Source organism: Mastigoproctus giganteus, chromosome 7, assembly GCF_048544385.1.
Source record: "Mastigoproctus giganteus isolate SK-2022 chromosome 7, ASM4854438v1, whole genome shotgun sequence".
Classification (NCBI taxonomy): domain Eukaryota; kingdom Metazoa; phylum Arthropoda; class Arachnida; order Uropygi; family Thelyphonidae; genus Mastigoproctus; species Mastigoproctus giganteus.
This window is the reverse complement of record NC_143581.1, coordinates 144,288,378-144,306,004: the sequence shown is the minus strand read 5'-3', so window position 1 is coordinate 144,306,004 and position 17,627 is coordinate 144,288,378. Positions and strand designations below refer to the sequence as shown.

The 17,627-nt window shown below is 37.9% G+C and overlaps 1 protein-coding gene across 3 annotated transcripts in view; it reads left to right on the top strand.

The window, feature by feature from the left end:
* The window catches only part of Cog1 (conserved oligomeric Golgi complex subunit 1), a 546,651-nt gene that overhangs the window by 505,375 nt on the left and 23,649 nt on the right, over positions 1–17,627 (top strand). For all 3 annotated transcript variants that reach the window (XM_090377929.1, XM_090377930.1, XM_090377928.1), the window contains 2 exons: positions 7,106–7,415; positions 13,680–13,901. In XM_090377929.1, the coding sequence (XP_090234055.1) occupies positions 7,106–7,415; positions 13,680–13,901 (532 nt within the window). The remainder of the gene's footprint in view (positions 1–7,105; positions 7,416–13,679; positions 13,902–17,627) is intronic.

Sequence of the window (17,627 nt, the reverse complement as noted above, 5' to 3'; positions counted from 1 at the left end):
GCGGCAACCCCCAAGGCAGAATGCGCTGGTCCCAAAGGAAATAGTAGTTGTTGGTGACTCTATTGTCAGGGAAACGGGAAACATGCTTTGTAAAAAGGATAGGTGGAACAGGACTAGGGTATGTCTGCCAGGGGCAAAAGTTGATGACGTTGTAGAGCGGATATCATCTTTTAAGGGCACAAAAGGTGATATAGTTGTACACGTTGGCACTAATGATATTAAGAGTAGGAGACCGGCGAAATTACTTGACAAGTACAGGTCACTGATGAAAAAAAGCCGTGAATTAGGGTTGAAATTGAAAGTGTCTGCAATTCTGCCCAGACACGATAGGAGGGAGTATATGATAAGAGCCCTGTCAATAAATTCGGCCCTGGAAAGATTGTGCAGGGCTCAAGGGGTAGAATTTTTTTCAGCCTGGTCTGTACTTGTTAACAGGAGAGACTGCTTCTACAGGGATGGGATACACTTAAATAGAAAGGGTGCAAGAATGTTTGTTGATGCTATTGAGGCAGTGTTAGGTGTGTCAGAAAACTGCTAAAATTGGGGGGATACAAGGACTAATAGATTAACAGTAGCCACTGGCAGAGGTGAAAGTGATTCTTGCACTGCTTCTGTTGGAATGAGCCGCAGCCTGGAAAATAAGATGCAGGATATTTCAGAGACTGCTGGGAATCATTGGGGTACAAGTAAACACATGGGTTGCGTTAGGGTAGCTAAGAAAAAGAACAGGTGCATGTATACTTGCGTGTACACCAATGCTAGGAGTTTAGTAAATAAATTTGATGAATTTGAGGTATTGCTCAAAACATCAAAGGCAGATATTATGGGGATTTCAGAGAAGTGGTGTCACACAGATATAAGGAATGCAGAACTGGAATTTGGGGAGTACAATGTCTACAGAAAGGATAGACAGGATAGGAAGGGAGGAGGGGTTATGCTATTAGTTAAAAAACACATAAAATCCAAGGAAGTGAAGCCAGTCTACATCGCTGGACAGTGCAGTGTCGAGTCAGTTTGGTGTGACATAAGCATTGGGAGATCAAAATTGAGAGTAGGAGTGTGCTATAGGCCTGATGACTCTGTGAGTATAATAAGAAACTGTTCGGAGAAATAGAGTGGGCCACTAAATCAGAGAGTCTTATAATGGGGGATTTTAATTTCCCAGATATTGACTGGAATTTCGGGGCTGGTCACTCACACAGTAGCAAGGCTTTTGTGGATTTATTGGATGATTGTTTTCTACATCAGCATGTTCGGGAGGCAACTAGAGGGAGTAATACTCTTGATTTGATTATCAGTAGTGATTCTTCATGCATTAAGAATCTGCAGATAAATGAACCACTAGGTGGCAGTGATCACAGTGTTCTGAAGTGGGAGTTACTCAAAGAGGTAACTACCGTTAGGGGTAAAGGGAAGGGGCATTGCTTTCGTAAAGGCGACTACAATGGACTGAGACAGTATTTAAATTCTATACAGTGGGATCAACTGATGATATTGCCAACAGCAAATTCAAAATGGGAAGCATTCAAAGAACTTATCTTGGAAGCTACTAGGCTTTACATACCAACTAAGAAATATTGTTCAAGGTTTAGGCCTAAATGGATGTCAGATGAACTAATGAGGCATATGGCAGAGAAGAAAAATGCATGGGATACATACAAATTAACATGTGACACAGACGCCTATGATAGATACAAGTTGATCTGTAACCAAGTTACAAAGGAGGTTAGGCAGGCGAAGGCAGATTAAGAGATCCTTGGCAAGGGATGCGAAGAAAAACAGCAAAGAGTTCTTTACTTATGTAAACTCTAGAAGGAAGGGGATGAATCAGATTGGTCCACTTGATATCGATGGGTCAACTGTTGATGACCCTGCTCAGGCAGCTAACAAACTAAATGAATATTTTGCATCGACATTCACACATGAGGAGTTATTCAGCGAGGGGAATGCCAGAGGTGTATTCAACTCTAGCAGTAAGCTAGAGAATCTTGTAATAACTGAGAGCAAAGTGGAGGAGAAATTGTTGAAGATAAACACAAGAAAGGCACCTGGGATGGATGGGATCTATCCAGTTATATTAAAGGAGGCAGCAAAGGAAGTAAGCACACCCTTAGCCATAATTATGAGAGCTTCCTTGGACTCAGGGGAGGTATCCATGGACTGGAGATGTGCAAATGTGACCCCACTTCACAAAGGGGGATCAAAGGCTGACACAAGTAATTATAGACCTGTGAGTTCAACTTCTGTTCCCGGAAAATTAATGGAGGCACTGGTTAAAGAAGCACTGCAGGATCATCTAGACAAGAGTTCAGTTATAGCTAGGACACAGCATGGTTTTGTTAAGGGGAAGTCTTGCCTGACCAATTTGATTGGATACTATGATGCAGTCACAAAAGAACTGGATGCAGGGAATAACTTTGATATTATATACTTGGATCTTAGAAAGGCTTTTGATACTGTTGCACATGGAAGACTGCTGCACAAATTGGAGCAGTGTGGCATTGGAGGCAAATTGCTGCTATGGATAAAGGGGTGGTTGAGGGGGAGAAGACAGAGAGTGGTAATCAATGGACACTGCTCATCGTGGACTAATGTTATTAGTGGAGTCCCTCAGGGTTCAGTATTGGGTCCTTTATTGTTTTCTGTATTTATGAATGATATTGATGATGGTATATCAGGCTTAATGTCCAAGTTTGCAGACGATACGAAGGTTGGCAGGGTTGTCAAGGACACTACTGACACTATGCTGCTGCAACAGGATTTGGAAAGGTTGAGCAGATGGGCTTCGAGGTGGCAAATGAAGTTTAACATTGACAAATGTAAAGTACTACATATGGGAAACAGCAACCCCAGAGCAACGTATCAACTCTGTGGTACTACACTGACAGTGGTAGAGAATGAAAGGGACCTGGGGGTGGTTGTGCAGGCAGATATGAAGTTCTCTGAGAAGTGCAGACGGGCTGCAAGAGTAGCTCATGGTGTATTGTCAATGATATATAGGAATTTTTCTAGCAGGGATAAGGAGGTGATTATTCCCTTGTATAAGGCAATGGTGAGGCACACAGATGACACACAGACAAGGCAACACAAATTTAAATTGGATAAGAGTGGTTGCACAATAGATGTGTGTAAATTTGCCTTCAACTGGAAAGTAATTTGATTTTTGGAATAAATGTCATAATTATTAAAAGACAAATTATTAGAAGTGATAGGAAAACAATTTTTTTTTCCGTATTGGCTGATGTTTGGTTACCAACAAAGAAGGTCAATTGAAGAAAACTTAATGTCTTGAACTTATAACATTGTTATTATATTATGTACTCCTGCAAGTTTGTTATGGTAAACATTAAAATCAGTTATAAAGATATACATTGTTCAGGGTGACCTCTAGAGCTGCATTTTTACAATTAGTAACAGCTCAGTATAAGTAAACAGAAGTTGAAGTTCTAAGGCTCAGTGTGTGTGAATTTAAAAAGATTCAGGAATTAAGAAAAAATATTAAAAGGAAATGTGTCATGCATTATGTATAACATTCTTTATTAAAAGGTTGGTTAATTTTATCATTTTATTTATTCTATTAAGTTAAATATAACAATTTTTTTTATGAAAAAGCCAAAAATTTTACTTGGATACTTGGTGTAATACAGAATCACATCAGAAAATTAAAAGACAAATTATTAGAAGTGATAGGAAAACAATATTTTTTTCCGTATTGGCTGATGTTGGCTAAAAAGGTCAACACAAAGTGGAAAACCACATTGTTAATATTAACAATGTATAAGGCAATGGTCAGGCCACACCTAGAGTACTGTATACAGGCCTGGAGGCCTCATTTCAGGAAGGATGTAGAGCTGCTGGAACGAGTACAGAGAAGGGCAACTAGATTGGTGAATGGGACAAAGGGGTTCTCTTACGAAGAAAGGCTTAAGTTTTGCAAATTACAAACTCATATCTGCCTGCACCACCACCTGGGGGTGGTGGTGCAGGCAGATATGAAGTTCTCTGAGCAGTGCAGACGAGCTGCAAGAGTAGCTCATGGTGTATTGTCAATGATATATAGGAATTTTTCTAGCAGGGATAAGGAGGTGATTATTCCCTTGTATAAGGCAATGGTCAGGCCACACCTAGAGTACTGTATACAGGCCTGGAGGCCTCATTTCAGGAAGGATGTAGAGCTGCTGGAACGAGTACAGAGAAGGGCAACTAGATTGGTGAATGGGACAAAGGGGTTCTCTTACGAAGAAAGGCTTAAGTTTTGCAAATTACAGTGTCTGGAAACTAGGCACCAGCGGGGTGATCTGATAGAGGTGTACAAAGCCTTGAATGGTTTGAGCATGCTCAATGCTGATGGGATTCTTCCTCTAGCTCAGAAAAATCACCTGAGAGGGCATAAATTCAAATTGAGGAAAGACAGATGTAGGATAGATGTGCGGAAATTTGCCTTTAGCCAGCGGGTGGTTGGTGGGTGGAACAGACTTCCATCCCTTGTCGTGGAAGTTGATAGCCTAAATAAGTTTAAGGCTCAGCTGGACAGGTATTTCGAATGAACAGAGGGGTGAAGTGGAAGTGGTTATTTTTATTTATTTATGTTACTTTTTTTTTTTTTTTTTTGGCTGATGCTGCATAAGCTTGCTTTCTTGCATCAAATGCCTCTACTAATGCTAATGCTAATGCTAATGCTAATAATTCAAACACAGCATGGGTTTGTTAAGGGAAAGTCTTGTCTGACAAATTTGATTGGTTATTATGGTGTGGTCACAAAGGAACTGGATGCGAAAAATAATTTTGATATCATATACTTGGATTTCAGGAAAGCTTTTGACACTGTTGCGCATGGAAGACTACTGTACAAATTGGAGCAGAATGGTATTAAGGGTAAGTTGCTACAATGGATAAAAGGATGGTTAAGTGGGAGAAGACAGAGGGTGGTAATCAATGGGTGCTGCTCTTCATGGACTAATGTTATTAGTGGAGTCCCACAGGGTTCGGTGTTGGGTCCACTGTTGTTTTGTGTATTTATCAATGATATTGATGAAGGTATATCAGGCTTAATGTCGAAGTTTGCAGATGACACAAAGGTTGGCAGGGTTGTTAATGACAGTAATGGCAGTGTGCTACTGCAACAGGATCTAGATAATTTGGGCAGATGGGCTAAGAAGTGGCAACTGAAGTTCAACCTTGACAAATGCAAAGTACTGCATATGGGTAGAAGTAACCCCAGAGAAACGTACCAACTGTGTGGTACTACACTTAAGGTGGTAGAAAATGAAAAAGACCTGGGAGTAATTGTGCAGTCAGATATGAAGTTTTCTGAGTAATGCAGACAGGCTGCTAGGGCAGGTCATGGGGTTTTGTCAATGATATATAGGAATTTTGCTAGCAGGGAAAAGGAGGTGATTGTCCCTCTGTATAAGGCAATGGTCAGGCCACGCCTTGAGTACTGCGTACAGGTCTGGAGGCCTCATTTTAGGAAGGATGTAGATTTGCTTGAGCGTGTACAGAGAAGAGCAACACGATTGGTGAGGGGAATGAAGGGATTCTCTTACCAAGAGAGGCTTAAGTTCTGCAAATTGCAGTGGCTGGAGACTAGGCACCTGCGCGGTGATCTGATTGAGGTCTATAAGGCCTTGAATGGGTTGAGCACGCTGAATTCTGATGGGATCCTTCCACTTGTTCAGATTACGAACCTACGGGGACATAAGTTCAAATTAAGAAAGGACAGATGTAGAATAGATGTGCGGAAATTTGCCTTTAGCCAGCGGGTGGTTAATTGCTGGAACAAACTTCCATCTGTCGTTGTGGAAGTTGATAGGTTAAATAAATTTAAGGAGGAACTGGACAGGCATTTGGAGGGAATGGTGTGATGATTTTTTTTTTTTTTTTTTTTTGGCTGATGCTGCATAAGCTCCTACACTTGCTTTCTTGCATCATGTGCCACTACTACTACTACTACTACTACTACAAAGCATGTTGAAATATAAACAACTGTAGACCGTAAAAATTACTTAACAACTGACTAAACATTTATTAAAATAAATGTGCAAAGATAAGTTGAAAATAAGTTTAAAGTAGTTAAAAGCAATTAAGAACAGACAGATATATTAAAAGAGATAAAAACATGAGAATAACATGAGTTAAAATTACAAAGGTAAGTAGCTTTCAAGGCAAAGTGCCTCATTATCAACTTGTTAATAAATGGCACAATACAGAGTAAACAGCAAGACTGTCATGTGACAGAGGGAACCAGAACACAGTAAAACTTAAAAAAAAAAATGCGACTACTCAGGATCTGGCAACAGTAAATGATGTGCTCCAAGTGTGTACCAGTGCTTGCCATAGTTAAGATAATGGACTTGTATCCTGTAACAGGATACAATTCTATCACTCTATTGCAATTGATTCTGGTGCTAGCCATGAGTGAAATGTAAGCAGATGCTTATGTCATCAGGGTTAAAGCTTGTCATGTTGTTCACTCCAATAATGCCCAGCCAGGGAAAAACAAGAAAAATTAGCAGTGCCAATAGCCAGCCTCCTTGTGCTCATGAATGCAGTCTTCTGTCAGACTCACCAACATAGCTCCCCACAATCCAAGCAGCTTATGCAATAAAGCAACTTATGCAACTAATACTGCTTTGCATAAACAAAGAGATAGGAGTTTTCATGTTGGTTATTATGGTTATTATCAACATGAAAAAGAGACTGCAACCCCCTTCCAGGGAGTTACCATGTATAATATGGTACTTCAATAACACCCTGTTATTGAAGTACCATACTTGTCTAGAAATGATCAGGTAGTGGAGGATGTAGGCAGTTAATAAGAACTCGAAGTCCTAGAAAAAAGGATGTTGCTGCAATGCAATACCATGAGCCTGCAGCTCAAGCCTATCAAGCACATGGAAAGGGGATATCCATGGCCTCATTAAATGTAATGTGGAATTAAAATCTCATCCATGATGAAAATAGAAATATTCCATATTATATGTTTAAATAAGGACCAATGTATCCAAAAGTAGGTATAAACAGAGATTAAAATATTATGGTTTTGTCACAATAGCCAGCTGGATTAATTAGAATTTTATATTACAATAATTCTGTTTTCTTTAAGGTCAGTAAGGCAAGAAATTACTCTTCATCTTTTTACCAAACTTCTCACACTCTATGACAAGGCTGTAAATGCCTGGCAGGATGAAAACCAGTATAATTCCCATCTTCTTCAGACTCGGGCATTACAGCTGTTATTTGATGTTCAGTTTATCGTGGGATTGATGGGACCAAAAGATAGTTCAAATAGTCCACTTAGTCAACAAGCTCGCCAAATTATTTCTCAGCTAGAAAGTCAAATAGATCCATTTGATTTAGATGTATTCACTGCACCTCTACAAAAAAATCTACGACAAGCTCTTCACAGGTCCTCGGTAAGTGATTATGTATATTTAGTTTTTAATGATCTTCCTTAAAATTATTTCATTATGTAAATTTGAATTATAATTATTTCATACATTTTTCTCCTGATTCTTTTACAGAATTTTCTACTCTTCAAGATTAAATTATTATATTAGGGCTGCCTGTAATTCATTACATAAACCCATATTTTGTGTCTGTAAATTGCGTGTGTTCTCTGGTCAATTTGCCTGTTTTGCTGGACAAAAAAAAACCTTGCTGTCTATGCCTGAGACCGACTAACTCAGCCACTGAGTGAAAAAAACCCGTTAAAGTTCCTCGCGCCACCATGGGATTTGAACTCTGGCCTTTTCTTCCCAGTGTAGGGAAGACAGTGATGATACCACTGTTGATACTGCAGACCTCCTCTTTGAGATGTTATAACATTAAAAGATTATTATTTATGATTTCTATTTTAACAATGGCATGGATTCTTAGACATACCTTGGATTCTTAGTCTTAACTTTAGGCATTGGGAGTACTGTTATGGCATGGACTTCATACACTGCCCAATCAGAACTTTATAACCACCCGTGTTTTAGCAATCAGCTGTTACTCCCCCTCCCCCCCCCCATGTGAGAACCAGTAAATGTGATACTGCAGTCCATACAAAGTACTTCGTCAACATGGGCAAGGGGGTGTGACCTGACAGACTTCAAAAAATGAACAATTGTTGCATACTGGTTGAAGGGTGGCAGTATTACAGAAACTGTGAATGTTATAGGTTATTTTGTAGTGCTGCAGTTAAGGTATTTCAAAAATGGACAAGTAGCAGACAAGAGCAGCAGTTGCTGGAGGAGTGTCGGGCACCCACACCTCATTGATTGTTGTGGTGAATGTATGCAATCTCACCTTGTGCGAGCCAATAGATGGAGAATGGTGGAATGGCTGATCATGGACTTTAACCAGAGTGCAACTTGTGGCATTTGCAAGATGACAATTCTCATCTATATGGGATCCCAGAGTAGGTGCCTGGTCAAGGTACCCATGCTTACAGCTAATCATTGCAATGATGCTTGGAGTTTGCATCTGAATGGCATCATTGGACAATTGGAAAAAAAGTTACTTTTTCCTATGAATCTTGTTTCCTCTTATGTGGTCAGGATGGTAGTTGGAGAGTACGGCAACACACTGCAGAGAAGAATCACTCTGATGTCTTAGTCCAACAGAAACAGGCAGGTAGTGTTGTGTGATATTGGAGATGTTTTTCTGGGAGTATTTTTTTTGCCTTTATACACCTAAAGCACACTCCAAATGCCAAAAACCACCTATCCATTGTGGCTGATCAAGTACACCCTTTTATGGTAACTGTTTTTCTGATGGCACTCGTGTGTTCCAGCAGGATAATGCACCCTGCCATATTGCCAGTATTGTTTGTCCGATATGTATCTGGATTATTGTTTAGTGTACAAGCAAGTATGCATGCACCTGTTTAATCTCTTAGTAATTCTAACACATCCCATGTATTTTCTTGTTCCATGACCATGAGCACTCCAGCAGTTGTAATCTCCAAAACCTTGCTTTGCAGGCTGCTGGATGTTCTTCCCATATAACACTGCTTTGATAGCATTGCAAAATATTCTTGCAACTCTTCTATTTAATTATATCCCATCCTTGTAAAAATTCTCTTCCATTAATAAGCACAGACCACACTAGGAAAAATTTTATTTCATAAGCCTTGAACAGTCTCTCTGTGGCCAAATTGATCGACATGGCTCTCATCATGTACTCTCTCCTGTCATGCCTGAGCAGACACTTTTGTAATTTAATCCTAACTCGTTAAGTAAATCATCAGGTCTCCTGCTCTTAATATCATTAGTACAAGTGTACATAGCTACCTTTTGTGCCATTAAAAAAAATAACTGCTCTACATCAACTTTTACCTTAGGCAGATATACTCTGGTCTTATTGCACTTACCTGTTTTTACAAAATATATTTTCCATTTCCCTGACAGTGGTCACTGACAACAGCTACAGTCTGTGGGACCAGTGCATTCTGCCATAAAGGATCTCGTGCCTTATATTGCATGAGTGTAGTTTCCAACATTGCTGTGCATCTGAGTGCTTGATGGGTCTTTTTAATTTATTTGAAGGCATCAACCTTGTTCCTCAAGCCCTTATACAGGGTGTTTCAGTTAAACGTTTCAGAACTTCTAAGAGGGGTAGGGTACATCCTGACAACTCGAAATCATATAGCAATGTGGGGTCGGAAATGCTTTCCTGAAGCGGTGTTGTACACAGAAGCACCATAAAGAAAAGAGACCGTAAGTGAGAAATCGTTTTAATAATACATGAAAAGAAGCAAAAGGTACATGGATTACCGTAGGTACATGGATTATCAAGTAGATAGGTCTAACCAGACCTATCTACTTGATCTTTCTGCAGCAAGTATTGCCACAACTTTTGAGAGATGAACAGATTTCTGCATCGACGCAACAGACAATGTGGTTCCAACACGATGGAGCCCCTGCCCATTATAGCGGAGATGTTCGTAACTACCTGGATGTCACATTTGGTCAACAGTGGATCGGACGTGGTGGTCCCGTGCGTTGGCCTGCTCGGTCACCCGACCTATCATGTCTTGATTTTTATTTCTGGGGTCATATGAAATCGCTAGTTTATGACACCCCTGTTGACAATGCTGAGGAGCTGGTTGCAAGAATCGCAGTAGCTGCCGAAGAAATTCGAAATTCGCCTGGAGTATTCCAGAATGTTCGGATGTCCATGCGTCGGAGATGTGAGGCGTGCATTGTAGCCCGTGGAAGAAACTTCGAACACTTACTTTAATCCATGTACCTTTTGCTTCTTTTCATGTATTATTAAAACGATTTCTCACTTACAGTCTCTTTTCTTTTTATGGTGCTTCTGTGTACAACACCGCTTCAGGAAAGCATTTCCGACCCCACATTGCTATATGATTTCGAGTTGTCAGGATGTACCCTACCCCTCTTAGAAGTTCTGAAACGTTCAACCGAAACACCCTGTATAAGCCCATCAGAATACTGATTTGGTGCTTCCTCACACTCTGTAACAAAAGCTCACAAAGACACCTCCCCTTGGCCATATCATGTCCCACTTAGATAACTCTGCAAAAAGGCCATTGTTATCACAAATTTTATGATACACACACTTGTATAAAAATGTTTCAAAAATTTTACAGAAATCAAGATAAATAATGTTTCAGTGTATCTTGATCAGTCTAGTTAATGATTATGATTTCATCATAATCATTAACTAGATTGGACAAAATATACATTACAGTCTGTCCTCGTATAGCACGATAGTTGCGTTCCTAGAAATCCTCGTGCAATGCAAAATCGTGCAATATAAACAACAGGCCCTATGGGAAAAGTAGGGTTATGTGCCGACCACCCAAGATTGAACACACATTTGGAACCAAAACATTACCAAACACAATAAATAATCGGGTAATTTTAATCGTTATAAAATACTTACGTATTTTATAACGATTAAAATACGTAATAAAAATAATATTATATTATAATAAAGTATTTTTAGTATTTTTTAATACTAAAAAAGTATTTTTTACGGATAAAATACGTATTTTATTCGTAAAAAATTTATTATATTAAATAAAATAGTCGTAATAAAATACTTACGTATTTTATAATACGTAAGTATAAATTATAATACGTAAGTCGTAATAAAATATTGCTAATGCTTTTGCTTCTATCGTAAGCAAACTTGTTTTTTGTTTGATTTTCTATCCAAAGAGATGACAGCCGTTCCATCTCTTCCAATTCTTGTGTCTTAATCTAATGGATTTTAATTACACTTTGAGTTGTTCCCGCTATGAAAGTTGTTTTTATTTTATCTGCATTCTTTGTAATTCTCCGCGTTGCCTCATTTAGGCCTGTAGCACGTGCAATATCACATGGTCTTTCATTTCGCTCAAAGCGTTTAAGATTTTAATTACACTTTGGCCGACGGGGCTAGCCAGGTGGGTAAAGTGCCTGCCTGGCAAACCAAAGGTCGCGGGTTCAAATCCTGTCTTGGGCTTGGATCAGAGTAAAATGCAAAAAAACCTTTGGGAGGTGCATTATGACCACAGAAGCCGATGCACCAACAACTAACAAAAAAAAAAAAAAAAAAAATTACAGAGTTGTTCCTGCTATGAAAGTTTTTATTTTCTCTGCATTCTTTCTAATTCTCGTTGTTGCCTCATTTAGGCCTGTAGCACGTGCAATATCACATGGTCTTTCATTTCGCTCAAAGCGTTTCACAGTTTCATATTTTTTCACTATCGACAGTGGTGGACTGGCCATAAGCCTTACGGGGGGAAACCACGGTGGGCCGGAGGCTGGTGTGATTTTGGCCATAAACCGTAGTATGAGGCCACTACAAATTTTCCCGGGTAAGAATTTTTGACCCAGTCCGCCTCTGTTTATCGATATTGCTTCTTTTTTTTTCTCTCAGAATCTGCAGTTTCTTAGCCAGGACGCTTCCTTTTCACACCTTTTAAGTATTTTACTCATTTTTAGGGAATAAAGCACAATTACAAACGAGGTGGCACGCTTGATACACATAAACAAAGCTGCGCGCGTATAGCAACTGAATAAACAACACCGTAAAGGCCGAGATACACTATTAACACCTCACATTTTACTAAAGCACATTTCTGGGGGTTACTACCATAAAACAATAAAAACAATTTCCAGTTGCGTTTCTGCTAGTGGAATCTGTTATAAACTGGTAGTAAACTCCATCTAATTGCATTTGCGATTATATCGATAGCTGGAATTGTGTTGGTTTTTACGTTATTATGGTGAAATGTGTTTCCCCTTCACTGATATAAAACACATAAATACATTTTCAGAATCTTCTTCGTTCCTATCGTGTTGCGTTCAATTGGGGTGATTCCGCATTCGACTGCCATTTCTTGTAAACACAAAGGCGAATCGTGTATAAGCGAATTCGGTTCGTGTTATATAAGATAACGTTCCCCTATTTATAAATCGTGTATGATCGAATTCGTGTAATGCAAACACGTGTTATACGAGGACCGACTGCACTTCCCTCTTCGTGAACATATGGTGCACATTAAGGATACCATTCCTATTAAACAGTCTTGCACCTTAACAAAGACTGTGGCCTTGCTCATCACATCTTCTTTTGCACCTACTTCATGGGGTAAAGAGACATTTGCTGTTCTTCAGCCTTGGGGAATTTGAATTTGAAGAATCTAATGATAATCTCATTAACATCCCCAGTGGACTGATACGGTCATATGCAGTTTTTTTGTTGTTGTTTTTTTTTTTTTTTTTTTTTTTTCCTTTTCATTTTAGTATACTATAAATAACCTTCTATTGCTACAATGCCTATACTGCTTTTGCAGTATAGGCATACACATATGTTACTTAAAGGTAAACTACTGCCATTATCAATCCACTGCAAGATTAAAACCTCCTCAACAATTAATGTTGAGAGAAATGGACCATAATCTGCCACACTGGTCCAGTGTGGGTTGGCAGATCAACCGTATTTAGGCATCAGGGGTTTGAACCCTGGTCTACTCAAAGAGCGTGCTATTAGAAGACATTAATTTAAATTTTGGGTTCATCAGAGGCCCTAGTAACATTGAACAGTTAGTTAATGTATTTCCATTAGGATTTGGCTAGTTAATAGTAATCATGGCATGTGATGCAAAAAAAAAGAAAGCATATGAGCTTATGTAGCATCAGCCAAAAAAAAAAAAAAAAAAAAATCACACAACCATTCCCTCTAAATGTTTGTCCAGTTCCTCCTTAAATTTATTTAACCTATCAACTTCCACAATGACAGATGGAAATTTGTTACAGCAATTAACCACCCGCTGGCTAAAGGCAAATTTCCACACATCTATTCTACAGCTGTCTTTCCTCAATTTGAATTTATGCCCCCTTAGGTTCGTAATCTGAAAAAGTGGAAGAATCCCATCAGAATTCAGTGTGCACAATCCATTTGGTAATATAGTTTTCATCCATATTAAAGCTTTTTAGGTATGCTTTTAATTAAAGCTAAAGGATCATCTCTTGTCACAGGCATGATACTTTTATTTTTCCTTTATGAGCCACATGTCAATTTAGGAAAAGTGTGGTTTATGTTCAGCAAATATGGTAATAATTTTTGCTACACACAAATTTTATCAAGATTTAAAATTTGCAGAATTTTAGAATTAAAGAAAAGGACAAATGTATTTTAATATTTATTGATAGTTTCTTCCCCCCCTCCCACAATAGTTTCTGCTGGGATTATTATGTTCTCCTGACCGCCTAACTCATATGGCTGGAACTCGCAACACACTCCATTCTGGTCAAACAGATAAATACAATATAATGCCCTTATCTTCAGTAATTGGACGCTTCCATCTTCTTCCTGTGTCAGACAGAACATCATCACAGTCACCATCCATAAAAGAGAAATCTTCAGGAGGTGAAGAGTTATGTATAGCACCATCAAAGGTAACATTCCACATTAATAGCTAGCTGTATGTGTGTATGTTTTTTACCGTAAAATTTATTTTATATGTAGTAAAGTTCTAGTTCATAATTACTCCTTTCAGCAGTGAGTTTACCAAACATGTGACAGTAAGTCTTTCTCTAATGATGTGCTGTCATCTCTTATCTCAGTGTCTAATAAAAGACACAATTTTAACAAACAGAAGTATGAAAATTGCTTTAAAAATAGGGAGAGGAGGAGATCCGACTTGTCCAATTTTGGAAAAACTGAAGAAGTTTTCTAGAATTTAGATCATGAAGTTAATTCAAGTACTGTGATAATAATAGGGCACATTACTACATCAAAAAGGGAAAGAATTTTTTTAGTTTTTTTAATAATTCTTGTGTTTTGGAAATTAATCAAGTCAAAATAAGAATAAATTGATATTTCAAAGCATTTATGTACAAGTCAAGTTTTTATTTAAAAAAAAAAAGTTACATTCCATGAATAAAAAACAAAAAGACTTCAGAGCAATCAGCTCTGAAGTGGTTATTAAGATATATGGAAGTTTGAATTTTTATATATGTAAGGATTTTATGAACTTGAAAGTAAAGTAACTGATAGTTTCATGTTTATATATTTACAGCATTTTATATATATATATGTGTGTATAATAGAATTAATACAAATTTTTTTTATTTTTTGAAAATAAAAATAGAACACATTTTTAAATTAATCTTTAATTTAAAAAATAAATTATTTAATTTATTAACAATTCCAGTTCATTACAAAAAGGATTGATATACTTCATATAGAATTTTGCAGAACCAAAAAAGAAATAGATGGGTCTATCAAACCCTGTCAGTGCCTTTGTGCACCACAGCTGGGGCCACCACCACTGCTGGCCTTAATCATATTCTTCAGTTATGGACAAAATGTTTGAGATCCATTAACATTCTTCATGTTGGCTCTTCTCTGCCTATGTCAGACCTTGGTCTAGCTCAAATAGACTATAGTGCTGAAATGCATGTTCTGCCACTACCATGACTTCCATGTTGCCACCCACGCTTTTCATCTAGACCCAACTCATAGCGTGTATGTTTATGTCAAAGCATATAGCACTTCGACATATGCTATTATTTTTATAATGTGCATTTGGACTACAGTCCTTGCCTACATGGCCGTGTATATATGCTTCACACTGGGTAAATCTTTAGGATACCCACCATACTGCTAATCAACCCATAGCTATCCTGGATTGTGAGATTTTTTTTTTTTTTTTTTTTTTTATGAACTTTACCTGTCTGTAGAACCCTCAACATGGAGTGTTAGCTTACCACTTTGTAAATTCTCCTTTCAAAGTGACAGGTAGTCCACATCTCTGCCCTCAGCTTATGCAGCTGTTTGGATCACATTGGTGTAATTTGCTAATTGAGTGAATGAGTAAAACATTGGTCTTATATACCGATTTCTAACAGACGATTTCTGATAATTTATCTCTTACACTGTAAAATTGACACAGCGAGGGTTTTTATTTATTTGTTTGTTACATTAAGCAGTCCCAGCCAATTTTTGGCAACCCTGCCACCTATTAACAATACTGTACAGGTAATATAGAGAGAGAAGAGAAAGATTAGTAGTATTATTAGTTATTGCTACTGGACACATTTCCCTCTCTAGATAGTTACAAAGCCGATCACCTTCTTTTGACAGAACTGAATATCAAAGTTGATTGGAAGTACAGCTTCCTAAAGCAGTCTATGATGGTACAATAGTTCAGTTAGCCAGCAACACAAGAAGATATGTGATCCTTCCTAGTCAGTTCTCTTTTCATGTTGTTACGAGAAGCTGCACTCTAATCTGCTCTCTGGTCATTAGCACAAGAAATCCCTTGTAGTTCAGGTGTCATGTGGCAGTCAGGGTGTAATACAATACAATGAACTGTATTAATTTTTGGCAGGGGCAAACAGATTACATTACATTAGACTGCATAACATTTGTTATAAGATGAGCCATGTTCTGTGTGTGTGTGCAGGTAAGAAAATCCAAAGCACAAAGGTATTAGAAACTACAGTAATTAATACTGTGCATGGATTGAAGGCTGAAAAGATAAGAAGATACTATTTGACATTAGACTTGAATTTCTGTAGTTTGCAATTTCTGGAAAATACATGTGAAGGAAGGTCGTTCCCAAAAACAAGTAGAATGGATAAATGGAGAAGAGGAAAAGTTCTGTAAGTTTAGATTTGGACACTGAATGGATGCTGACTGGTTTTGAAGAGAGGGAGAATTACAGCAGCTTTTATGTGAAGAATTGCAGCAGTCTTTTATGTGGAACATTGCCAAAAGCCTTTTCTGAATTATAAGTATATGATGTAAAAATGAATTTTTGGGATGGATACACTATAACAGTGGGATGGATACACTATAACAAACTGTTTTTACCTTAATGTAATGTTATATGACTATTGCATATTCGTATTTGCTATTTATGAAAAATAACATCTGTGCAGTTCCACAGCAACTTTTTGTAAACAAAGCCATTTGCTTCATACAGAATGACAATGTTGCATGACATTGCCATTCTGTTTAGGACAGCGTTGCATAACATGTCATCAGTGTGCATATTCAAAAGATCCATTTGCTGAGTGAGTGAATGAGAAAATCATTATCCCATATACTGCTTTCTAACAGCTGAAACTGTTAGAAATCAGCATGTGACTCTGCAGCCCTCATTAGTAGCCCATCATTTGTCTCATTATTGCTTTATAATACTTTATGCTACAAACATTATTTTTACTTACTTTTAGTCAAGCTTGTGCATACAGAAGTGGCTGACCTCTTGGTTTTGTTCTAATTTAATTAATGAAATAACTAAATCATTAATTACTTTTTATCTATTTACAGGATGTTTTTATGATGACCTCAATTTCAAATAGTCTTATTCATAATAAGAAAAGTTAACATGGTGAATTTTTCAGATGAACTGTGATTAGATGTTGGCTAGCTGGTGCATGTTTGAAGCTGATGCATGTGGTACTTCAGAGTTGTTGTTTGTTGTTTGTTATTTGGTTTTTAGGAGCATTAGCAACTAAGACCATATTGCTCCGGGATATGCGGTGGTCATTCCCTGACCTTTCCGCATCCTCCGTATTTGGTGGTGACGGGCTCGAACCCCGGTCTAATCAAGAGGCATACTTCAGAGTTAAAAGATATATGTCTGTAACTGTCATTTGCAATCCTCGTGGTGGGAGCTGAGCCATAATGTCACATTAGTGACTGTTCAACACAGATATACAGATTTTCTGTTTATCTGTATTTTCTTTTAAATTGAAACATGCTATAAAATAGCACAACTTGTTGCTAGCCATGCAATCAGTACTTCATGACAATATTCTTCCAGAATCTATGCCGCCTGTTGTTATGGGTTTTAGATTACAAGCAAAGTTGAATGATTTTGTTCAAGATCAGAATCTCTTCAAAAATCAGGCTGAACTATTAGGTTAGGATTGCAAGGACAGAACATTTTCAAAAAAGAGAATACAAAGATAATGTCATTTCTTAAGCATTACGAGTGGTAACCATACATCGCAGTAATGAAAAGGGACTAATAACAGCATTGGGACAAAAATATAATAAACATGAATAGTACCTGTTCATAGATTTATGCAAACTTAGTTTAACATTAGTGAATACACATGGAATATTTGCAGTGATCCAAATTTTCTTGCTACTCTTTGTCTTGACTA